The sequence below is a fragment of the Folsomia candida genome, unplaced genomic scaffold (genome assembly GCF_002217175.1).
Source record: "Folsomia candida strain VU population unplaced genomic scaffold, ASM221717v1 Fcan01_Sc007, whole genome shotgun sequence".
In the NCBI taxonomy this organism is placed as follows: Eukaryota; Metazoa; Arthropoda; class Collembola; order Entomobryomorpha; family Isotomidae; genus Folsomia; species Folsomia candida.
In genome coordinates this window covers 872,351-896,746 of record NW_019091199.1, presented here as the reverse complement: position 1 = coordinate 896,746, position 24,396 = coordinate 872,351, and the positions used below count along the sequence as shown (strand labels likewise).

Sequence of the window (24,396 nt, the reverse complement as noted above, 5' to 3'; positions counted from 1 at the left end):
TTCCAACTTCCGTGATTCCGTTCCATGATTTCGCACAGATTTTTCCTATATCTTTCGCCATGTCCTCGCCTTTTCGCAGTACGGAATATGTGAGCACATATATGTATGCATCTGAAGAATAAGTAGAATCAGCCAGCAGACACAAGTGTGCGATATATCAGTAATTCCGCAAAACATGCCAATAGGAGAATGAGGTTGCAAAAAACTCCCCCGACTTTGTGGCACCACCCGAACGTCTCATCCAACAGGTCAGCAATACAAATGGAAATAAATTCCGGTTGTAAGTGTAAATAGCAAGTTCTCTTGTTGAGTGAAATACCCGGGTAACAGTGTAATATGGTGGAATCGTCGTATAGCACATTACATCTCATAGTTGAACATATTCACGACGCCAAGACTAATGCAATGTAATGCATCTATTATGTCAAATCGACAAGACGAGGACCAAAGCAACAGACTGAACTCTGTTGGGATGGGTTGAGAAAGGCCGAGGAGAGAGATTGACGACGCCCAGCCAGCTCTACATACATAGGTGCACATTTGACAGCATCTCAGCACAGTGATTGCCATACTTTCTCCTCAGTAGTTGAAATAAACCTCGGGTTCCTTTCCGACAGTACGATGCCGTCCTCAGGACCACAGGTTTACAAGTGGAGAACGGCGTCCAAAATCATTGCGATTGTGGATTTGGTACGAAATAAGTAAAATTAAGGGCAATTTCAAAACGGTAAAGCATTTCATTTGACAAATTTTCATGCAGGTTTTATCTATTCTCACCATATGTCTGTTGGCACTTGCATTAATTTTTGTCCTCTTTGGAGCCAAATTAGCTATCGACGAATTTAATGAAGATGAACGATTTGACGACCACCGGTCACAAGCTGCTGGAGCTTTTAGTAAGTGGGAGAAAAATACAAATCTTACATTTATTTATTATGCTGAACTTTGTTGGCCGAAAACTACTGGTTTAAATGTACATATTTACATACTTATTCTGCAGTGATTGTGTCCGCCGTCGTGTTTGGAATTGCGATTCTGCTCGTTGTAATTGACGTAGTGGCAGCGTCGAGACTCTTGGCTGCGACGAAGGAGGTTTGAATTGGATACCATTACAAAATAAATTGACTGTAGAATTAAGGGAATGAAATATTTGAAGGAATTTCTATTTCATATTTAGGGAGTTTCGCCCTCTGAAGCCTTGAGCAAAGCAAAATGCTGGAGAATTCTGAATATCATTTTCCTAGTTTTTTGTGTCCTGGGAATATTTGGGGGAGGCACCCCCTCTCAAAAGGGAGGATCCATGGTCAACGCGATCCTCCGAGGTGTGGGTGTGGTCATCGTGACCCTCTTCATGAAAGAGTTAGAGTCTGCTGCAACCACACCCCAAGTTTACTACGAACCTGGACAGGCATAAGAAGTTAAACCCGAGTTAATTTCGGTAATCCCAGGGTGCAATGATGCCGCGTTGGATAGTTTGCATGGTTCTTGAGCTCCAACTAACCTAAAAATCTGTATCCGTATTTATCACAATATCTCTTGTCAAGTCTTCATTGAAATAACAAATCGCAGCGTAAAAATCCTTGTTCATTACATTAATTAAGATTCTGCTGACGATTATATCAAGACATGACTGATGACAGGACGATATACACTTGAACGCTTTGCTGCCACATATACGCTTCATGTAATTGAGATTATGCATACATATAATTTACTTTTTTGTGGGTTTGTGTATTTAAATAAACAAGCTCACTTTAATGCGTTTATTTTACCTAATTATCTATATAATTTAAGTTAAAAGTTTTACCGGAAAGTGTCAGTCAAGCCTATCGTTCATTCATGCTCTATGAAATGGTAACTTTTCCTATACACCAATAGTACTCATTCTCAGATACAATCGCCAAGAAATAGACACAAATGTGTTTATTTTATCCAGGAATATAATTATATTCCTGGATACATATTATAAACTTTTGAACGTCTTTCTGAATCACTGCCTTGTACTTAAGCCAATTCCACAGATGACGTGAAAATCTGTCCACTCATCTAATGCATGGGAATGTTGCATGCTATTTTTGCTGTGTCCACTGTTGAAAAGTTTCAATTCAAATTACAGGTTTTATGTAAATACTTATCTTTATGCGTTTATGTACGCTTACAACATTTAAATGAATAAAATATTTATATTCGTCCTTTTCTTCAGTTTCATTTAGACAAAATAATGGTATTTTCATATCACATAATTAATTTACGAATTACAAACGATTTAAAATGGATCCATAGGAAGTCTTTTACAATGATAAAAAGTGGAGACACATTATTTAATCGGGAGTGCATCTAAAAGATCTTACAGTTTCGATTTGAAATCATTCGCACTCGTGCATTGCATACTACTCTGTGCTCCCACTCATGCATTGGGCATCGATATGAAAAGTCTTTTATTAGGTCATTTAACCACCTTTCGACTTTCGACCATATATTTTCCAGACACAGTCAAAGATGGAAATAATTAACCGTTACAAACGAAATCAATTTAAACAAAGGGTAAAACCGCATATCTAAATTCGTGACCATTCTCGAGATATCATGATGCGGACTTCAGACGGACAGACTCACAGACATTTCAAAAGCATAAAGGGGTTTCGCTTCTCATAATAAAAGTGAGAATTTTACCACATTTTCAATGAAGACTGCCTCATCGTTCTCAATCTCAATTGGTTGATTGATTCTCAATTGAAAACTTATCTACTTTTAAGCATAAATATTTTGTGAAAAAATGTTTGTCTTGGCTCGTGTGAATTTTATCAAAGTGCCTCAGCAGAAATAATCCGCACCGCCGACCGTTCAACTCCAGACTTGTCAGATTGCCCATCGGGGTTAATATTATTATTTGGATTTTTTCAGCACAAGTATTTGGATCCTGCTTTCTGCAGCAAAGGAATCAATTTCCAGTGTTTTCAGTCAGCTCGTCAAAGTTCTGGAATTAAAGTTATCTTCATGATTTAAAGGCCAGTCCGTCCATATGTTTTTTCCGAGTTCTTAGGGCTGAGTGAGGGAGTTGGAATTTTTACAATTTGTCAACGCCATTACGCCATGTCACGTCAGAAGAGAACACATACAAAACCTCAAATAAAGCTTGTAAGTTGTAATTTCAATTGTCAATTTGGCCTGATTAAAAGGTTGCATAGTATGGAGTTGTTCTTTAATTTTATACTATATGATAGGAGGTCACCGATGACACCGATGACACTGACACTAATCCTCCCGATCCCTCATCTTCTTTACCTGCTGCCAACCTTTCCTCGGCTCAGAAAGAGAAATTATTAAGGGACCGTCGAGAGGCTGACAGACTGAAAAAACAACAAGTAGCTAAACCATATTCTACTTTGACATACATGCGATTGTACTGTGTTTCTGAATGCTTAGCTCTGCATACATGCATAGCAATAAAATACAAATGTGTATTCTTCAATTTCAGAAAAGAGCTAACATGACTCCTGCAGAAATTGAAATGGAACGTGAGCGAAACAGAATCCGTGCATTTAATGTAAATAATTACGTACCCAGTAAAACTTTTTGGAAGTTTAAACAGGAATGAATGAAATTTGCTTTGTTACAGAAAAGGAATAGTCTGAATGAAGAAGAAAAGGCAGAGTACAGAAGAAAGCAGGCGGAAGCAACCAGATTACGTAGAAGACAAGTTAGTTTTATGGAATTGCTAACTAAATACATGAATTCGACTATTTGATAATTTGAAGAACCTCCTCCTCTTAACTTCTTTTAGAAGGAATACGACCTCGCAACGATAGGGACTCGTACAAAAGTAATGAGAAAGGCAGAAATTCGCGAAGCGGAAAGATTGAGAAAGCAGCAAGTACGTTGTTTAGAGAATATTGAATAGATAAATCATGCATATAAAATGATGTGCCATTTTAAATTTGCAGAAAAGAGCATGCATGACTCCAGCCGAGTTGGAAATGCAGAGAGAGAAAGGAAGATTGCGTGCATATAATGTGAGTTTTAAAATAGTTTACAAATTCAGTGAAATGGATAATTTATATCTATTGTTGGCTTATATACAGAAAAGGAACAACTTGGTGGGACAGGATAGATTGGAATTCATGCGAAAACAAGCAGAATCACAAAGTTTGCGTAGGAAACAGGTAATAACATAATTAGGGCGGATGAAAAAATGCGGATAAATTATATTTGGTGTACTTGCAATAATTTCAGACAGACAATGAGCTGTTTCCTGTTAACGCTTGCTCAGATGAGGTTGTCATACCCGGTGAAACATATGGAGATCGGCGTCGTCGTCTTCAACGTGAACGAACGGCGGCCAAGCAATGTGAGCAAGGTCCAGACTACATTGAGAGTCGTGCAAGACACGTAGGTCAACTGAGGATCTTGGATGGGGTCGACAAAAAAATAGTCACTCAAAAAGAAAAGATGATGAAAGCAGAAATCAAGAGTTGGAAATATCCAAAGGTTCCAAATCCGCCAATGTTTCTGGATCCCGAACAGGAAGATGACTTGACATGGAAAGCTGTCACATTACTAGAATTAAAAATAGAGTTTCAGGACCAGAGAAATAGACTTTGTGAGGAAGCCTTAGAAATTGAACTCGGACCAAATATCCCTCAACCTGAATCAAGGTTTACTTTGAACGATGGTGACGATAGTTTATCAGAATCAATGCAGAGTTAGTAAAAACAAAAAAATTCATTAGGAAAAGTACAATATATATCTGACAATGAAATTCAGCATTGTAAAATGTGTTTTTCTTCTTTTTTTTCGTAGGGGAGAAAGAAACTATAAATGACCCTGGAATGCAGATTTCTTCTACTTCCACTGAACAAGAAGTTGCTCACAAGCGCTGGAAATCTGTTGTAAATCAGGAAAGTAACAACGACGACAACGATGCAGAAGATAGTAATGAGTTAATCGACCCTTGCAGCCACGTTCAAATTAAAATTGAAGCAGAAGACTGGGACAACAGTGCTGAAAATTCGGAACATGAAAGATGCGATGAGGATGTGCCAGATTGGATTGCGCGTGTTCTCACCAGTGAGCAAGCAAGTCTCAAGGACAGCGAAAATGACTGGAATCTTGCCCAAGCTGCCTCAAAATTACATAACATAATTTCACCAGACCTAACAAAAAACAATAGGCGACACTTAATGTCAAGACAGCAATACATTTTGCACAAAGAACAGAGGCAGCTTGACGAACTTCGTAAAATATTTTTGCAAACTCGACAGCAATGGATTCAGAGCAAACCCGAAGATGAAGAGAAACGCAATCAAGTTGACATAGGGCGATCCACTCTCAAAACAAAAATCAAAGAGGAAAAGCAAGTTGCAATCTCCAAAATTATTAAAGAATTGGCACTTAAACGGGACGTGTTTAGCCAGGAACCTATGATAGTTAGAGAAGCTCGAATCGCATTGTTCTACGAATCAGTTGCATCCAACTTACGCACTATAAGGGATCAGAATGACAAACTTAAAGAAATGTCTATTATTGAGAGAGAAGAAAAGAGGAAGCAAAAGTTGTTGGTAACAAAGAATCTAACGAAAGAAGAGACTAAATCTCTCATTGCGACGAAAGAGAGAATACGAGTTCAGATGAGGAGAGCAGAATATGACATGCACATTGAACTCTTGACAGCGACAGGATTTTCTATTCCAGTTCCAAAGTTTTTACAGTCTCAAAAAACAGGAACCGGAAATCAACAACAACTAGGTTCTGGAGAAAATTCAGAAGCAGATCCACGTACTGTTAATCAGTTAACCATGGGATCAAATTCTTGTAAGGAGAATTTTGAACGCACGTTTCGAGTAGACCGCTATATTGCTGGAATTGAGTATTGGTTTACTACTAAAGCTAATCCTAACCGAACAAGTGTAGAGGTCATATCATACAGAAAAATGCTTGCTGGATTTCTATCAACAAGGAGAAGAAAAGCTAATACCAAAGGAACTGAAACCCAATCAAGCACATCCACGCGAAACATTGTGCCATCATCTTTAGAAAAAACACATCCAAATTTATCAGAGACTCTTCCCGAGTACGAATGTGTGGCAATACCAGAATCTCAATCTCTTGATGACATTCAAAGATTCAAAGATTTCATAACCAAATATGGGGATCCAGTCTATGCGCATTTAGAGTATAGAAGATTTTACAAAAAACTAAAAAAGGCAGAAAAACCTCCCAAGCCTGTTGTACCTCTTTGCCCAATTAACGACCATGCAAAGATAAAAAAGAATGAACTTGCCAGAAGAAGATATATGCTGAAGAAACAGGGGATAGTATTAAGCAAAGGACAGTCATCCAGAAATTTTGGTGCTTCTAAAACGCATAAAACGAGTAGACGAACAACTGCAAATGCTGCAACAGGATCACGTAATCAGACCCATGTGGTTTACAATGCACCATCCAATAATGTGGTAAGCACTAGCAATGATGGATATACGGGTTCATCATGTGCGGATAATCATGATGATGAGGAAGGCAGCAACGATGATGGATGGGTTCCCCTCGGATCTTATGAAATTGATTCCATGATAAGAAATGATATTGTACGAAAATATATTTCAATTTCATTACTTGAGGTTATTATAAATTATCTATCATGCTATTCATATTTATTTTCAGCTCAATCTTGGTGCAAATCAGCAACAAACCGTATTTCAACAATTCCAGCAATTTTCTACTAGTCAGCAACAGAACCGTCCAACGGCAACGTATCAACAATTGTACCATAATCAGCATCACAATCCCCAGATTGGACAGCATCTACTAGATAACCAATATAACATGCATTCAAATTTAGAATCCTCGGATCACGTCAACTTTCACAATGGTCCACTTTCTTTGGTAAGTGGTGTCTGCTTCCCGCACATTTAATTTTTGATCAATATATACATAGTAATAGTTGTGTGGCTTCCATTCCATGTGTAGACTCAAAATCAGCCACACTCGTCATTTTCATACAATCAGCAACACTCTACGAACTATGGATGGACTCATCACTCATCTCATCTGCATAAGAGAACGCCTCACCAACCGCAATTCTTTCAGCAACATGACAATAATATTATTCATTCATCGCCATTTGATGACGAAGGAAATCATGGTATGACAACCTCTAGTCCAGACATTGAACCGTCTTCTTCCCAATCGCGAAAAAAACTTGGGGGAAGACCTAAAGGTTCCAAGAATAGGACGAGTACTACACCAAAGACCAAATCCAAAAAACCGTCCACCAAGAAAAAAAATGGCACTCCTTCTTCTTCTCAGCAGCGAGACATTTGGGGAAATGCGAGGAAAAAGAGACGCGATAAGAATTCAATACCAAGCAAAAGGCAAATTGTCACCGTTGTTGAACACGAGTCCCCATTCGAACGTAATCCTGAACAAATTCGTGATTCTATGCTTAGTGAAAATCTAACAAATTTACTGCCAAAGTGCCAACTGTGCGATAAAGTGGTGGATGATGACGTCGCATTGACCCAACATATTACGACACAACATCCTGAAGTTATCTTGCCTCCACCGATTTCGGCACAATCTGAAGGCATGAATGCAAATAAGAGGGGTAAACGAAAAAGTGGTGCAACAATGGAATCAACGGAACCCGCAGTAGCGTGTCCAATTTGCAACAAAGAAAGAAATGGACTGGATCGTTTTGTTGAACATATTTTTAAATGCCACTTTGAAAAGAAGCAATACAAGTGCCCATACGGTCGAGGAAAAAGGTTTCGTTGTGGAACCTATCGGTTTGATAGGAAATCTTTGAGGTGTCATATATTGAGGACTCATCCAATAGAAGCAAAAACTTCTGTAACTATTTATTGCTCTTTTACATATTTAATTTATCTTGATTATTTCACAAAGTCATTTAAGTCATTTACATTATTTATTTATTTTTTAGTGGATTATGGGAATTGACCAATATATATCAATCCAGGAGAAAGTCAAGTTTTGGTGTCTTCCTTGTGAGAAATGTGTACCAGAGATTTCCGATCTGAATGAGCATTATAAAACTTACCATGAACGACGTCGGTACTGCTGTGTGCACTGCGGCATCTACTTAAGAATGGAGGACTTGTGGGCTGATCATGTTCGACTTTTTCATTCTGATGTAAGATACTCTTTTTGGTGATTTATGATTGAATTCTATAATTATAATTATTGCCATATTGTATACATTGAAATATTTTATTGCACCTTTAGAAAAAGATTGGTGCTGCACCAGCCCAAGTTGAGGTGAACGCAGACGATTTATTCCGTTGTGGGCAGTGCAATTCTGAATTTTCTGCTCAATCTTTCTTGGATGAGCACGTAGCTCAGGGACACGCCCTGGTTGTTGGTAACTGCTCTGATGAAATGCCAATCTGGGGACAGTTCGTTTGCCAAACCTGTGATAAACAGTTTCGTTCGGAAGAAAAAATGTTATCTCATTCTATAATCTGCTACAACAAACATCAAGTTCGTTAAAATACTTTATACATTCACTCATACGTATTAGGGCTTCGAAACAATAGTTTGTAATTTCTTGATAGATTGCTGAAAATCGCACAGATTACGCTCAATTCCATGAACCGTATAAATGCGAGCTCTGTAAACGCTCTTATGTAAGCTTATATTTGTTGAGACGACATTCTATTCACAAGCATCAGTTGTTTAAATTTTTGAAGGATTTAAAATTAAAGGTAAGTCCCACAAATTACCTGAATGCATATTTTTATTACTCACAATGCGATGACGCCAGCGGTCTCGCTCCGATTTTGATGAAACCACGATAATTATGTAGCCTTACATAAATAATTGAACACATGTTTCGGGATTTTTCATAATGCTCAGTTTAAACAAAGTTATAATGGTACAATTGACCGAAAATTCGCATTTTTCTCGTGAAGTTTTTCTTTTTTTGTTTTTGAGGGAGAAAAATGCGAATTTTCGGTCACTTGTACCATCATAACTTTGTTTAAACTGAGCATTATGAAAAATCCCGAAACATGTGTTCAATTATTTATGTAAGGCTACATAATTATCGTGGTTTCATCAAAATCGGAGCGAGACCGCTGGCGTCATCGCATTGTCAGATGTGTGGCTTGGATGTCTTCTCATAATTGTATATTTTTTATTTATACAGAATATCCCGACTTCTCCAAAAACTCAGAATTCGGAAGATAAACAACTTGTACCACTTGGATCCTCCACTAAGGAGCCCACTAATTCATTGATGGTGAATTTTCCGTGCCCTATATGCAAAACTACTCCTCACAACTTACACCAAACTCATATAGCTGTTGATAAATTAATGAAACGCTTCTGCCCAACATGCGATCGTCTGTTTTGTAAACCGACTGTGCTTGTCCAACATAATGAAGCAATTCATGGAATCCTTCCACAACAGATGCCAGAGTTTGTTCCGTCGGGCAGAGTAGGACCTCCTCCGTTGGGTGCGGATTCTAATGATTGGCTCACATGTAGATGTGGTGTTTCATTTACAATTCAAGAATTTCATGAGCAACACTTATTCTTTGAGAAAGATCCTAACATTCGCACGTGTATTCCTTGCAACAAAAAATTCTATCATCACAGTTCCTACTGGGCTCATATGCACGATGACCACGGCGTTCCAAAAAATGCTAGAATGGCTGTAGCATCTAATTTGACTTCGGAATTCCCTTTACAAAAAAAGAGGGAACTTGTCCCGGAAGATTATGAGAAACTGTCGTCAAGTACAACGTTACAAACTGCAGCTGGAGAAGTAACAATTTTTTCATGCAAAGTGTGTCTCAAAAACTTCAAAACACTGGAATTTCTCCGATCTCATATTGAGGAGAGTCACAAGCAGGATGCTTTCACTCGAGTCCTCTGCAAAAAGTGCAATGTAACGTTTGCTTCAAAGGTGAGTACTCGTATCTTTCTGATTTTATGCTTATAATGCATGCTTAGGACGACGCATCTTATTAATGGTTTTAATACAAGACTTAAAATTTTCTTTGTAATTTATTTCTTGTTAAGGCAAATCTTACGAAGCACAATAAATTTCATCATCAAGAAGATTTGAAGCGTTATTTATGCCCATTTGATCAATGTGGTGCAATGCTGACGCGATCGGATCATTTCAGAGTTCACATGAAGACATTACATCCTGGTGAACCCTACTCCATGAGTGATATTACAGTATGCTGTCCATTTCTGGAAATATTAATATAATATCATGACAATAAATGTCAACGTACATTATTATGCAATAATGACACAATAATTATATTTTTGCAGAGGGTGCCATTTGAGCAAGCGATGCAGACGTTGAAGCATTTCGTGTGTAAAATATGTACCAACAGCTTTTGTAAGGATAATACATAGATAGTGTAATAATAATAGTAGATTAGATAGATTAGATGATTAAATAATAATACATTTTATAACAGCTACCGAGGTTGGACTAAAGTCGCACATGACATCGAAACACTTCCCAACACACTTTTCTACCTTTTGCGGTTCGTACTCCCACAATTTCATCATATACTTTATTTTCTTACTCATTCTTATTTATTGTATGACATCTAAATAACTTTTCGACCCTTAGACATATGCGGGCTCCAGATGAATCCCAAGGGAATCAAATCACATATTGAAATACATCATCCTGAACATGTATGAAGTAACATTCAAAGTTGTGAAACCTTGAAAACAAATGTTATACGGAGTTGTTGGTATTCTTACAGATATCTGCTGAGGATAAACTACGTAGTGTACGAAAGGATTATTTTACACTTTTAGAACTCTTTATGATGATTCAAACGGTTTATGACAAATTTGGAGTGCAATTGGGGAATAACATTTCTGGAAAGAAAAAGAAGATTCACACTAAACTCCTCATTACAGATAATTGTTCCGAGAAAAGTAAACCAAAAAAGAAATTACGTAAAGATTACTCTTCTTCTTCAGATGAAGAATCCGCTAGCGAAGAAAGTGAAGCCTCAGATGATGATGAAGCTGAATTTGGTCCATTTTATTCAACAATGGAAGCAGAAACTAACGATGACGACGATGACGATGACGATCAGAACGATGATGATGATGATAGCAGAAACATGCATATCTCTGTCAAGAAACCGCAAAGGAAAGTAACATCACATAAAAAAAATACCAAGAGGGATTCCTACGTGGTACAAAAACCTGGACCCAAAAGTAGGACCAGAAATCAATTGCCCAGGAGAACCCGAAATTCATGTTTCAAAGATTCAGATTCAAACTTTAATAAACCCAAATCGAAAGTAACAAAAAAAACTAATGACTCCGAGTCTGATTTGAATACTGAAGATAGTAGTTCAGGCAATGACTATGATGAATCATCTTCAAAGGCTGCTCCTAGTACTCGTGCCGTCAAGAAAAAAACTTCAAATAAAACGAATGCACCAAACAAGTCTCGAACCAAGACAGTCAAGTTGGCACAAACAATTGAGTCTGAAGAAAGCATTACGCCGCTCTTTGTGGATCTTGATTTGGTAAAAGACGAAATTGAAGACGTCATGGATATTGATATGGAGGACATCAATAACTATAATTTGGATGGCTTTTTGGAACCGTATAGCAATGATAGCCAATGGGATGATGATAGTCAGGTGGAAACAGAAGACAATAATCCATTGTCTTGAGTACAACCTAAATTCAAACAAATACTCTTATGATAAGTATTCTCATGATCTTTATTATTACATTGGTATGTTCATCGTATTGGTAAATTATTAGTGAGATGTCGTTTATTTTATTGGTAAGCTGTAAAGAAACATAAATCTTTCTTATTATCTTGTACCAAACTGAATAAAATTGAATAAATTTACCCATTAACCATAATCATAATTTTTAATTCTCTCGTTTTCTAAGATTAAATAATGAAGTCTTCATTATTAAAATAAAATTGATAAATAAAATTAATTTATCACAATAATGCTTACATAGTTTGCTGATTATGTATTATTCCCGTTTATGATTTTATTTAAGAACATTAAATTGTTCACCTAAATTAACCAGTCCTTCCATTGCCATCGAACGCGGTGGCGATTTGCACTACGTTTTTAGTAATCTTGTTAAATCTGTTGATTAAGTTTGCCTTCACACCAAGGTCCACAGGGCGTGGAGGGAAGCGTTGCACCCCTTGCTGCTTGGTTGCAGCTGCAGCTGGAGAGTCCACCATGCTTTGCGAAAGGCCAACTTCAATATCTGGCAACTGATCATTAATTGTTGAATCCTCAGCGAGTGGTTGAAGTTCAACATCCAGAAAAGGGTCTGACAATCCTAAAAACAAACGCGACGGAAATTTATAATGCATCGTAAACGTAGAATGTGAAATATTTGTATGCACAAGAGGCATATTTTATACCAGTACTGTCCGTGTTGTCGGTATTGATGTGTTGATCTGTAGGAGGGTTGATATCATGTTCTTCTAGATCCTCATCTTTATCAACATCCGTGCTGTTCTTCACTTGTTCCTCGTCCCAGTATTCCTCTTCCGATTCGTCCGACTCTGATTCTGACTCGGAGTCCTCGTCACTCTTGTTCTTTTTCTTGTCCTTAACTTTCTTTTGTGTTTTTGGAGAAGATGGCCTTCTTTTCTTTGTGGAGAGGAGGGGTGGCCGCTTACTGGACGTTGGAAGCCGTACACCACCACCAACTCCGATGAGCGCACCCTTTATCGTCTTTTTCTTGTTCTTCAACTTGTTCAGCTTATTTATTTTCTGTATTTTTATCAGATTTTTGATGACCTTCTTTTTCAGTTTCTTTTTAAGCTTCTTTTTTAGCTTCTTTTTAAGTTTGTTCTTGAGCAATACTTTTTTAATCTTTTTCTTCTTGAGGAATTTATTCTTGATAATTTTCTTTTTTAATAGTTTTTTCTTAATCTTCTTCTTTTTAAGTTTTGCTAATTTTACCACCTTTTTCTTGATAAGATGCTTTTTAATTTTCTTTTTGAGTAGAGCTTTTTTGATTGCTTTCTTCTTTAAGGCTTTCTTTATCGCCTTCTTTGTAAGAATTTTTTTAATGGCTTTCTTTTTAATAGCTTTCTTAATCGCCTTCTTCTTGAGAATTTTTTTAATTGCCTTCTTTTTGATTACTTTCTTCAGAGCTTTCTTTTTTATCGCTTTCTTTATTAGCACTTTTTTAATTGCTTTCTTCTTTAGTTTTGCTTTGACAATTTTCTTCTTAATGATGGCTTTCTTAATTGCTTTCTTTTTTAGCTTGGCTTTTACAATTTTTTTCTTGAGAATCGCCTTCTTGATTGCCTTCTTCTTTAATTTCGCTTTGATAATTTTCTTTTTGATAATCGCCTTCTTAATTGCTTTGTTTTTCAGTTTTGCCTTAATAATCTTCTTTTTTATCAAATGTTTCTTAATTTTTTTCAATTTTACCTTTTTCTTCAGTTTGGCAGCCTTTATCAATTTCATTTTGATCAATTTCTTTTTCTTTTTTAAGGCCTTCTTTTTTAAAGCTTTCTTAATCTTTTTCTTGAGCAAAAGTTTTTTTTTCATCTTTTTGGCAAGTAGAACTTTTTTAATTTTTGTTCCAATTATAGCTCCAGCCAAGAGTTTCTTCTTTTTTACTACAAATGTTTATGCAAATGAGTTGAGAAAAGTCATGTTTTGCAATTCAAGTCTATAATATAACATGTACATGTTGTCTTACATAGAAGAAGTCGTTCATGATTTCCTAAGCTTGGGTCATTCCCATTTGCATGTTCTGTTCCGAGCTCAATTTCTGTATCGCTATTATTCTCCTCTGTTAGAGTGTCATCGTAATTATCTTTCCCGTTCGAAGCATCTTGGTCGTCTTCTTCACTTTCATCACTGCCAAGAGAGGGTTCATTTTCACTGTTGGCGTCAGCTATTTCTTCACTATTGTCATCATCATGTTCTTCCATATCTTCAATCTTATCGTCGTTAACATCACCATGTTTTTCCACCTCCTCATCGTTGGTAAGATCCAACTCTCGACTTTGGAATCTGCTTTCACTCGAAGTTGCATAATCCTTCTCGTCGGATACGTCGTCGTCTTCATCACTTTTGGTGTTTTGTTTGCTTTTGGTCACGGTGGAGTTGGTTACGGGAAGCGTGGAATTTTTCATAGAGCTGATAATCTCTTCATCATCTTCTTCTTCTTCCTCCTCCTCATCTTCCTCATCTTCAGAGTTCTTGCCAGAAGAGTGGTCCCAACCCCAACCGGGCCACGGGTTTGCAGACGCTAAAACCGGTTTGTGATTTGTGCTTACTATATTTAGAAACATGATATCATTTTAACTCAAAATAGGTATAAAGCACAATTTGGAAATAAAACTAGGAAATTAATTGATGTATTTATACCTCTAATCCCCAGAGTCCAGTCTACTAGTCCGAACCTCTTTTGTGGGAATGAATAGTTGTGGTGTTGGTCATGTCCCAAATTGACGTCCTCATTGTCCTCAACAACGTCTTCGATAATGTAGATGGGTTCAATATTCCTCAGCAATAGTTCTTCTTGGCCAGGAAATATCCGAGCGGACTTACTGCTAACCTTATCTTCCGCTGATGAGGACAAGGGGAACACAATTTGAGGACACTGAGCGCATTTGACATCATTCTCTGTGGATGTTCCAATAACTGTATCACAATTGCAAACTGAAATCACGTCTAAGATGAACACAAATATTGCTGCAAGAAGCAAGAGTCTTTTGCATCGTGGAGCAATATGATGACCACGACAGCTGCCCATTTTCAGTTATTCCATTTTATTTTGAAGGATCGTAAACAAAGGGCGTTGCGAATACTTTTTACCTTCCTGACCGCTTACTTGATCAAAACTCAAGTACTTGGGAATAACTGAACCTAATTTCCTAGTCATCATGTACTAAACGACTGAACCACAATGAATGATAAACTCCCAGCTTGTTGGAATGAGTTATTCACCGGAACCTCGATTTATAGCTAATCATTGAGAAATCTTAAATACGGAAAGATTCATTAGAAAAGACTTCAAGCGAGTTATGCATTTGAGGCATGAAGTACATGTATGTAAACCGGAAGAAGCGGATGTTGTTAGGTTTGCAAAGAATAGGAATCGTTATTGATTTTAAACATTTAATTTTCGACTTTTTTTCACATGCATTTCGTTAGATTTTAGTGAATATACTTAATATACTAAAATATATAGTAATATATTATTGTGTGACAAGTAATAAATTGCCTAGTAAAAAATTAGTGCATCAAACTTATGCTGCATAACAATTTCACACCATTTGTGGTACAACGCAAGTCCCGTTTACTCCTCCAAACAAAAATTACATTTTCGTTATTATTAGTAAAAGGTTTACCTCTAGATATCATCTTTGGACGTTATTTACAACAAACCACGTTCAACCTTTACGCAAAGGCATGTTTACAGCCATTACTTAGAAATTCCATATATGTGTGAACCTCCGTCCGTGTTTATGCCTTCATATGTACATATCTACATATGTACATGTATGTATACGTGTAGATGATGAAGCAATGATTGGAGCTTGATTTCTACATAAGCACAATGCATGTATGTCCATGTGTATAAAAGATATGTAGACTCCGACGACTATTTAAGAGACGACCTTTATCCTTCGCCCCTTCACAAACGCCAAATAACTTGGTGCAGACCAACGATCATGACATGGAAAATCTTACCCCGTTCCTATATCCCCATTATTACATTCATCATAACCACACTCTCCTCTACTTACTCGTTTCCGGTCATTTTCAGAAAGTCTTTCAAAAATTCCACATCCAAAAAGTCCTACGTTCATCAACTCATCTTCCTTCTTTTCCAGTTGAACGAGTTCTGCCATGTATTCATGATTTTAGAATGGTTTTACATCCAAAAATCATCTCACCAACCGCTCTGGAAATCCGTCATGATGACGTACTTCCTCGCCAGCATCTCAATTATTTCGATCGCTAAATGGATTCTGTTTCGCAGACAGAATGAGGTGAAGGTGTTGGTTGAGCAAGCCTTAGAATTGGAAAGAGTAGCAAATGGTCAGTTGTCGTCGTCGCAGGTAAGACTCGTTCCCATCATGATCTGCGCTGTTCTAGTTGCATCGTCCGCTATCATACCAAGCGCAATATTTGTCCTCGTCCTCTGGAGACCCTGTATGCCACCCTTGATTAGCATGGGGTTGAAGAAATGTACTTCATGGAGTGGAAGTGGTGGGTTGTCCTTCCTGGAAAAGTTGGGCATAGCATTCTTTGAAGCATTTTCATGGTGGGATCTTGGTGGAGCTGTGGTAGTGGCATTGACCTCGTTAATTGTATATCCGGCCGTAATTGAAGAAATGTGGGTTGAAGTTGTGGAAAGGTATTGATTAATTTTTATGGAACTTATTAAATCTTGTTGTGATATTCGAGTGCTCCATAAATTGTTTTCATTTTGCATGTTTTAGAAAATTGCGAGCGTACCCCTCGTACAACGCCACGGAGTACCGGAGAGCTGAGTGCTTGCTGAATCTTCATACTTATGTGGTAGGGAAACCATTCATGTCCATGATTCTTGGTGGTTCCATGATGTGCGAAATATCCTCCCTTTACATTCTGATCAGCTCCATTCAGGAGCTCCCACTTCCTGTCGCGTTATTTTTTTCTGTCATTTGCATCGACTTTGTCATAATTATTCATTTTTTATTCAAGTCGCTGTGTCGTCCATACTTGGCATCCGTGGAATTTATGAGGAACGCAAAGGGGAGGAAAAATAGTAAATGGCTAGAGAAATTCTTAATTTCTTGCACCCCCCTAAAATTGACCATGGGCGGAGGCAACTTCTACGATAGGTTGACTTCGTTGGAGATCTGGAAAGTTTGTGTAGATCAAGTTGTGAATCTTTTGCTAATGTAAAATGCGTGGTTGGTTGGTTTCAAATTGGCATATGCGCATTTGCGCATGCATATTTATGCATTTGCATATTTATGCATATGCCTATGTATTTATGTACTAAAAGCTCAGGTGTTAGATTTTCCTTAATCCCAACTGCCATTGTAGTACTAAAATATTTAGGCTTCTAGGAAAATGATGAGAAGTGCTGTAAAATTTCGACCAAGAATAGTTTAGCTTCAAATAATTATAGTTTAAGGAGAGGGGCTAACACCAATTCAAAGTATTCATTCCGGGTGAATTCAAGAGAATATGGCTACGTTGAGTATGTAGATCTAACAATGCGTTTCATATTGAGTTATGAATGCCATCATTATTTTCGATTTTCACAATATAAAAATATCACTAAATTCTCAAAACAAGTTCCAGACGGATAGGCTGTCTGCCGATCGAACCGGTTCTCGAACGTCTTACACGTGGCAAAATTGACCACAATAAACAAATTCCAATAAGAATTGAAAAAAACTTTGTTGAGAATACATTCATGTATTGATACATAGTACGCATATGCAAATGTTGTTGTATCTGCATTATTCAGTGTATGACTAGACTACTTATGCAGATAACTTAATAAAAAAACTAATCTAATTTCTTTACACGTGTGCATAAAAATTCTGTTATAAAAAATTGGCATACACAACTTCTGATTTACATATGCATAACATGGCCAATTAGACACTCGTGAAATTGGGAAATTCCAAACAATTGAGTTAATTCCAGGAGTTTTCTTTTAAAATATATCATTTTTTGCTCCTTCTACATACTTATGCATGAATAATACATGCAGACTTCAGGGTTAATGGTTTATTAACACTGGAATTTTTATAGGGCTTCTGTGTGTAACTTGTACGACGGAGCAAAATAAATAAACATGGCCACTCTTCATGGTTGAAACCTAGTGTGCCGCCCATTAATAAAAGCTGACCATCTCAATTTCTCAAGATTATCCTTGTTTGTGGTTTTGAGGTGGCATTCTTCTTCCATGAGTGCATACTCTTGGGATGGGTGGGACTTGTTTGACTTTGAGTAGGTTCAAGACGATAAAAAATTGGATGAAAATGTATATATATAGCGGACCCAGGATAAGTAACTTTAATGTTTTTGTTATTTTTCGGACTCAAGGATCCGATACAAGTTGTCTTATTGTGCCAAACGATGGCGAGTAAACTTTCAATATTTTCATTTGGCATAGCCATATTATTTATTGTGCTAAATGTCTCCGTTTTAACCACGGGGATAAACTTTAAAGAAGATACAACTTTAACCAAGCTGCAGGGGGCAGCGTTGCAAAAGGTCAGCACTGCAGATTTTCAAAAACGTAGTTGTGCGAATGGATAAATATATGAAGTTAAAGTCCGTCTTATTTTTGAATAGCTGAAAGCTCGAGTTATCCCAAAATTAGCACATGACTATCAGAAAGAAGATTTATTTCTCCTGCGCTTTCTTAGAGGTAGGCAATTTTTAACAATTTGCATGCAAGATTATTATACTTTGTTCATTCACGCGAATTCTGATTGCAGCTAAAAATTTCGACGTAAACAAAGCTGAAGATTATGTACTTTCGGTAATTAAATTGCGTTTTGAAATTTATATAAATGACTTTTATGATTTTGCAATTATACGCAATTTATTATTTTAACAGCAAATGAAATGGAGGGCTGACAACAAAATGGAGACCATACATGACGAAGACTGGTCGGATCTTGAAAATGCAGGTTATGGCATGCGAAGTGAAGGATTTGACCGCGATGGAAGACCACGTAATGATAACCTTAAATTTTAATGATGTGGAAATAGTTGTGGTTTTCTGAATTACTAATTTTCATTATTTCATCCTTTAGTTGTTGTGTGGGAACTTGGGGACTGGGACTTGAGAAAAGCTGCTCTAGCTGGTAAAACCGACCGGATTGTCCGATGGACCCTCAAAAATTGGGATGCAGGTCGAAAACGAGTGAGAGAGTTGGAGTTGCAAAACAAAAATGTCACGAGGTGGACGATGATTCTGGACCTCAAAAATATTAATGCCATCACAAATGTAAATTCAGCTAGTAAGTTTGAGCATTCTATCAAACTTAAAATGACAACAAATTAAAAATTAATAAGCTGTTTGTCTTGTAAATAGGTTTTCCCTATTACATCGCAGCTTCACTGGGCTATGACCTCCACTTTCCACACATGGGGGATCGAATATTCCTCGTCAACAGTAAGACTAACACTTATCGAATTTGGTTACCGATTGTCGTTAAATTACATTTGAAAAAAACGCTTGGTTATTAGCACCTGGATTATTCGAGACGGTGCTGGCGTTGGTGAGACCCACACTTGCAAAAGGCACCAAAGAGGCTCTAATGGTTTATGGAAAAAACGAAGCTGAATGGGGTCCTGTGGTGAGAGCTGCAATAGACCCCTCAGAACTACCACAGCGTTACGGCGGCCTCAAAGAAGATCCACAGTGACCTCATGACTACAAGTATTTAGCACACTGCGGTCTGCTTAAAACCTTAAAATTATTGTACAAAATAAGAATAAATTAATCGTCAAACTATTCGATTAGCCTTTGTCCACGACGTCCGCGTCTAGTCCAATTAATGTATTGATCGGTCTTTCACGCCCTTAAACTAAAATATAAATGAACCTAACATTCCTGTAGACATCGTACAACAATGACCTTGCCAGAATCATTGACCTATAGAGGGGAAAATATAAGGCTAATTAACATGAGAAGGATCTCATACATATGTGATTGGATCTAGGTAATATTAAAATGCAACTAAACTTAAATTCGTTAAGCTCCATTTAGATGCCCGCATATACCCGCCCGGGTATATGAAACATGTCATTTATTTTCTTTTCTTTCTTCCAAGTAAATACCTAGAAAATAAATAGACTGTTTCCCTATTATGTACTACTGTTTTATGGAAAACGGGAAACATCCAAAATGCAATCCGTGCAAATTCTAATGAAAAATGTCCAACCTTGATTTATGCACTGTTGACAGCCACGTGTTGATAAAATAAACAGCGTTTGGGCTGGCCACAAATTCAGGACTTACAAGCGATAAACTTGATATTGCGAAACAGCACAATTTCGAATTGATGAGTAAAGTTATTGAGGACAACTGGTTAAATCCTTCTCTGAATTTCTATATAACGCTGAAACTAGCATTTCATTTTTAGTTTTGACATGTTTCAATTGCCTCAGTGAACGGGAGATTTCTCGAAATCGATTCCACAAACGTGAGCGGGGTTCATAACCCTTTACTAATACCGTCGCAGAAAGTGAGTTGTACTGGGCAATCCATCGTAAATCTCCAAAAGGAAAAGAGACAAAATTGAGCCTTGCTGTACGATCGTTATGCAATAGCCATACCATTTTTATTTAAGTTATATATGTACACACATACATTGGCGCACTGGTCATAGGAGTACATATTTTTAACATCACAAATATAATATTTATGGCATAATGAGACATTAAGTAAATAAATTTGGGTAAACATAGTCAGTCTTATTTGAGCTGCAATAACAAATTGCAAGCATTTTGTTTAAACAATCTCTGTAGAAGTTTGTCCCTCTGTGAGCATTTCAGTAAATTCGACACCCTCTGTGTCATTAGGATGACTGAATTTCGACGACCAGTTCGTACCTTTGAGAGCAAGGAATAGGCCGACTAAGCCAACTGGTAGGATAAGCAGTCCTCCAGTAACTCCCATCCAAAATCTCGACCGTTCCGAATCTGACGACATGAACCCTAAATGGTTAACCAACACCGGTGGTTGAAATCCACTGAATGTAAACTTCTTGCCAGCCAGCTTGGCCTTCAATTCCACCAATGCATCATCATCCATTTCTGCCGTCTGTGTTCGTATCACGTCATAAAATATTATGCAAATTGTATAATATGTGGAAAGATTTAAAGGATTAATTACACGTTTTTATACCTCCTCCGTCCACATGACGGGAAAAATCATGTTGGGAACCTTGTTGAATTCTGTGATAGACTTTAACGGTCGGAGATGGAGATTTACTTGTGCCCTCTTCGCGTACCGGAGGACTTGGCCAGTTATCTGGACACAATAGACACTCATCAATAAACCTGTAATTGTACCTTAAAGACCGAATCGAACCGAAGAGTGGTCAATTATGGGAAACAATTTTTGTGCCTTTCTAACCGGTTCAATGTCAATAAATGTTTGATGATGCTCCAATTTTGGGTTCAATCCTTTCACATTTTGTAAATATGTCTTGTCTCCGTTGTAAAAATGAGGGTGTGATATCAGAACAGATGCGGCTGTGTTGTACATGACAATACAAATAAAATATAAAATTCTCTGTTGGGTGGGAAAAATTTGGTCATAAAAGTAACGCTATTTAAGATTTCTGTAGGCACACCTTTCTGACACGCGTTTATTTGATATACCCCGTCGTGAGGGCAGTCCTCCATATCTTCCCCAGGTTGCGTGCAGTAGCACGAGTTCTCTGGATGGTTTTTCGGATTTCCGTACTCACTCCGTGGTACTGTGAACCGGTATCCCTTTACGCCTTGAAGGTTGACTTCCTTCTCAAAAGAAAGCTTAAGATTCCGACAAAGATCGTCCGCAAAGACGGATAAGTATTCTTCCTTATTTATTCCAGGGTGGAATAAACTCCAGTCGGAGGACTCTGAGATTTGGTTGCAAGTATTTTTGTGCTTATCCTCGGAACTTTCTTCGTCAAACCAGTCACTGTCATCAGAATTGGGACGACTCCACCACTCCATTTCTTTGAGACCTTTCCACTTTCGGGTGTGTCCAAAATGAAGAGGGTTTTTTAGACCGAGATTGACTTCGCGAGAGTCGAGGAACGTATCGTTTCTCTGCGGACATGAAACATTTGTAACACAAGTTCGGTTGCTGGAACGCTTTTAAAGGGCTCACCCCATAAAGGAAACCAAACGTGTTGTTTGGCATGTAAGTCTCCCCAGTGATTCCAGAAAATGTGGAGATGAGTTCGTGATAAAATCCACCAAACAAGAGTTCGCCCACAGGTCGAGTCATGAAGACGGACTCACTGTAGCGAGAAACGATTGCCATCACGATGAAACGGCTGAACGCTGACATCCTTGAGACCTCTTGAGCCAAACCCTACAATAATTACGCGCAGAATAAATAGTCATGTACGTGGATATGTTACCGGACCTTGGGATTATATGCATAGACTTTTTTATATTTCTGATGAGGTTTTATATTGGAAATAATTACAGATAAGCCTCAAAGTTATGTATTTATGTACATACCACCCATGGCATATTGATAATGGTGACAATGTCAGAGTCGTTTCCCTTCGACTCGGCTTGATTAAAATGATACGTGACATGATCCTTATATCGGACAGTGTCACTCTCTTCGTAGATTCCGAGGGTGACCCGGGTTTTCTTCTGGCTGAGGAAATCATTAATAAAAAATAGCAATTATCATCATTTGCAACACTGATTATTTTCTGCAAACGATAATATTATGCAGATATTTGGCAGAATCAACCATTGCAGCAGCAGTGAAGCAACTCAAAAAACTGGTTTGGGTGTTGCAAAAAAAACTTGTGTAAGCAATTTAATCATGTCAATCAGCAAAAACCTCTCCATGCAGTTCTCCAGCAGAGGAAGGAAATGTACAATGCCAGAAACAGGAAGTACTAAATATTCATAGCATTTGAGCATGGTTACGCTACGAGTCTTACTGACCATGTTTTACAAGCATCATTGTTCCCTACAACACATTAAAACTTGATTATATTTGCATACATGCTAAATTGCGAAACAATAGAACTTCAATATTAGCTTTCTGCAATTGTTTGTGAAATTAATCCCAATAAATATGCCTTAAACTAGACATGGCAGAAATATCTACTCGATAAAATGTGGATACATTCTGGAAATATTAAAATCCACTTACTTATATGCAAATGGTCCAGCCTCCTTTAATTCAGGATTCTCTCCTTCCAACACGGCTTGAGGGTTGAGAACTTGAAAAAGGTAGATTTTGAACTTGTTTTTCGTTTTTATATCGCGATGTAAATCCCATAATGTAGCCGCCTACAAAAAACAATTAACGTTTGTAACATGGCACGCACATCGGTGCAACATTTAAAAAACAAGCAGAAAACATTTTATGTCATCGTACCGTTACATTCCCAACATTTTCTACGTCAACCTCTGCGTCGTAGTCGAGGTCCAAAGACGACCTGCCACCGAATCTGCGTGTGACTACGAGGCCTGTGACAACCAGGACAAGTATCAGGAATATGGAGACGCACAACAACAAGGGCTGCTTGTTCATTTTTACTTGCACAGAATAATATTTAAAATCAAAGAAATTATTATGCGTTGCTTAAATATCACAGTTCTCAAGAACGTATAATTATTAATACCACTAAAATTCTAAAGATATCAAATCAACTTAAACTTGTGTACTTTTGGTGAGCGTATTATTCACTTGGACAAATTTCAAACACAAAGAAAATGGCTCACTTTGTGCTACTGTTGAATTTTACTGACTGACTTGGCTCTTCTTCTCCTTAACATTTTCATTCGCAACCCAATTAAGATCTCTTCTTCCTTCCACGCACTCTTGAACTTGACTCCAAGAAGGTCGTAAATTTAATGTGATTGAGTAAAGTGACCACATTCGACTTTATTGCTTTGCTCCGTTCTCAAACCTGTTTAATTTGGCAGACATATTAAGCATACGTATAGTTCGTAGATGCATAGTTCCATTCCAATCCAGACTTTTTGTGCAAATACAACGTCCTTATAGCTACTTGATATGGTAAGTAGTTGCGGAACAAAGTCATGCAGTCGTAGTTATTATTTTTTGACGGTGCTATATCCAAGCACATGTTGGCGATGGGAACATGTACATCATTATCATTATTATGCGCCTATGGGTTACTTGGCATTTGAAAGCCATCACTATCGTTTTTTTCATACCGAGTGGCTGGTTACATGTGGGCTGTGGGATGATGTTGTTGTTGTTATTGTCTTGTGAGGGAGGTGACAAGAATTGTATCTTTTTTTGCAAGGGTCCAACATCGTCATTTCATTCAAATTATTGTAACTTGCTAAACTGGCAGCTGAGACCGTATACGTCACCACGGCAAGATTTTATACTTGCTTCGTGTATTTATCCATACATTCACATTCAGTTTGATTTAGTGAGGATTAGTATTTCGAGATGTGATGATTTGGTATTTAGTGCCTATATAAATACATATGTACAATATTCATATTTAAGCTGTTCATACGATGGCCTACAAAGGAAGCTAAAACTTTGGATAAAGGAAAAATATGAGACGATATACACAATATCTGTTACATGTTTGTATTAGTGTCCGGTGTATGCAAGGTTGGAGAAGAAGTGATAATAAAAGTGGCCATTGGCGATATTCGTGGTAATGAAAAGGTACATAAAACC

General features: G+C 37.5%; 5 protein-coding genes across 6 annotated transcripts; 3 read left to right on the top strand and 2 right to left on the bottom strand.

The window, feature by feature from the left end:
* Positions 1 to 239: 239 nt before the first annotated feature.
* LOC118436258 lies at positions 240 to 2,208 on the top strand. The gene is made up of 4 exons (XM_035853952.1): positions 240 to 690; positions 761 to 896; positions 1,001 to 1,092; positions 1,178 to 2,208. Exons 1-4 carry the CDS (start codon positions 622 to 624, stop codon positions 1,412 to 1,414), a joined length of 534 nt encoding a protein of 177 aa, XP_035709845.1. The 5' UTR covers positions 240 to 621; the 3' UTR covers positions 1,415 to 2,208.
* Positions 2,209 to 2,889: 681 nt separating this feature from the next.
* Positions 2,890 to 11,883, top strand: LOC110852034. The gene is made up of 20 exons (XM_035853658.1): positions 2,890 to 3,138; positions 3,225 to 3,365; positions 3,479 to 3,547; positions 3,620 to 3,700; positions 3,785 to 3,874; positions 3,945 to 4,013; positions 4,083 to 4,163; positions 4,234 to 4,702; positions 4,801 to 6,584; positions 6,661 to 6,882; positions 6,967 to 7,848; positions 7,940 to 8,149; positions 8,242 to 8,496; positions 8,571 to 8,720; positions 9,164 to 9,925; positions 10,042 to 10,203; positions 10,303 to 10,372; positions 10,455 to 10,523; positions 10,613 to 10,680; positions 10,752 to 11,883. The coding sequence occupies exons 1-20, from the start codon at positions 3,094 to 3,096 to the stop codon at positions 11,682 to 11,684; spliced, it is 6,612 nt and encodes a 2,203-aa protein (XP_035709551.1). The 5' UTR covers positions 2,890 to 3,093; the 3' UTR covers positions 11,685 to 11,883.
* Positions 11,720 to 15,066, bottom strand: LOC110852032 (uncharacterized protein PFB0145c). Its single transcript, XM_035853659.1, has 4 exons — positions 14,382 to 15,066; positions 13,708 to 14,289; positions 12,410 to 13,624; positions 11,720 to 12,324 (listed from the first exon to the last, which is right to left on the bottom strand). Exons 1-4 carry the CDS (start codon positions 14,767 to 14,769, stop codon positions 12,053 to 12,055), a joined length of 2,457 nt encoding a protein of 818 aa, XP_035709552.1. The 5' UTR covers positions 14,770 to 15,066; the 3' UTR covers positions 11,720 to 12,052.
* A 616-nt stretch (positions 15,067 to 15,682) lies between these two features.
* Positions 15,683 to 19,514, top strand: LOC110852487 (SEC14-like protein 2). Of its 2 annotated transcripts, XM_022100575.2 has the most exons (8): positions 16,019 to 16,380; positions 16,466 to 18,242; positions 18,324 to 18,399; positions 18,470 to 18,513; positions 18,592 to 18,709; positions 18,791 to 18,997; positions 19,072 to 19,152; positions 19,227 to 19,514. In XM_022100575.2, the coding sequence occupies exons 2-8, from the start codon at positions 18,045 to 18,047 to the stop codon at positions 19,403 to 19,405; spliced, it is 903 nt and encodes a 300-aa protein (XP_021956267.2). In that variant the 5' UTR covers positions 16,019 to 16,380; positions 16,466 to 18,044; the 3' UTR covers positions 19,406 to 19,514. The 2 variants fall into 2 exon arrangements, with proteins under 2 accessions (XP_035710058.1, XP_021956267.2); XM_035854165.1 differs by lacking the exons at positions 18,324 to 18,399; positions 18,470 to 18,513; positions 18,592 to 18,709; ... (1 more) ...; positions 19,072 to 19,152; positions 19,227 to 19,514 and having other exon boundaries at positions 15,683 to 16,380; positions 16,466 to 18,230.
* Positions 19,515 to 20,309: 795 nt separating this feature from the next.
* On the bottom strand, positions 20,310 to 23,660 carry LOC110852336 (lysosome membrane protein 2). Its single transcript, XM_022100375.2, has 8 exons — positions 23,107 to 23,660; positions 22,879 to 23,018; positions 22,224 to 22,368; positions 21,865 to 22,071; positions 21,341 to 21,803; positions 21,121 to 21,239; positions 20,890 to 21,015; positions 20,310 to 20,805 (listed from the first exon to the last, which is right to left on the bottom strand). The coding sequence occupies exons 1-8, from the start codon at positions 23,260 to 23,262 to the stop codon at positions 20,494 to 20,496; spliced, it is 1,668 nt and encodes a 555-aa protein (XP_021956067.1). The 5' UTR covers positions 23,263 to 23,660; the 3' UTR covers positions 20,310 to 20,493.
* Between the last annotated feature and the right edge of the window lie 736 nt (positions 23,661 to 24,396).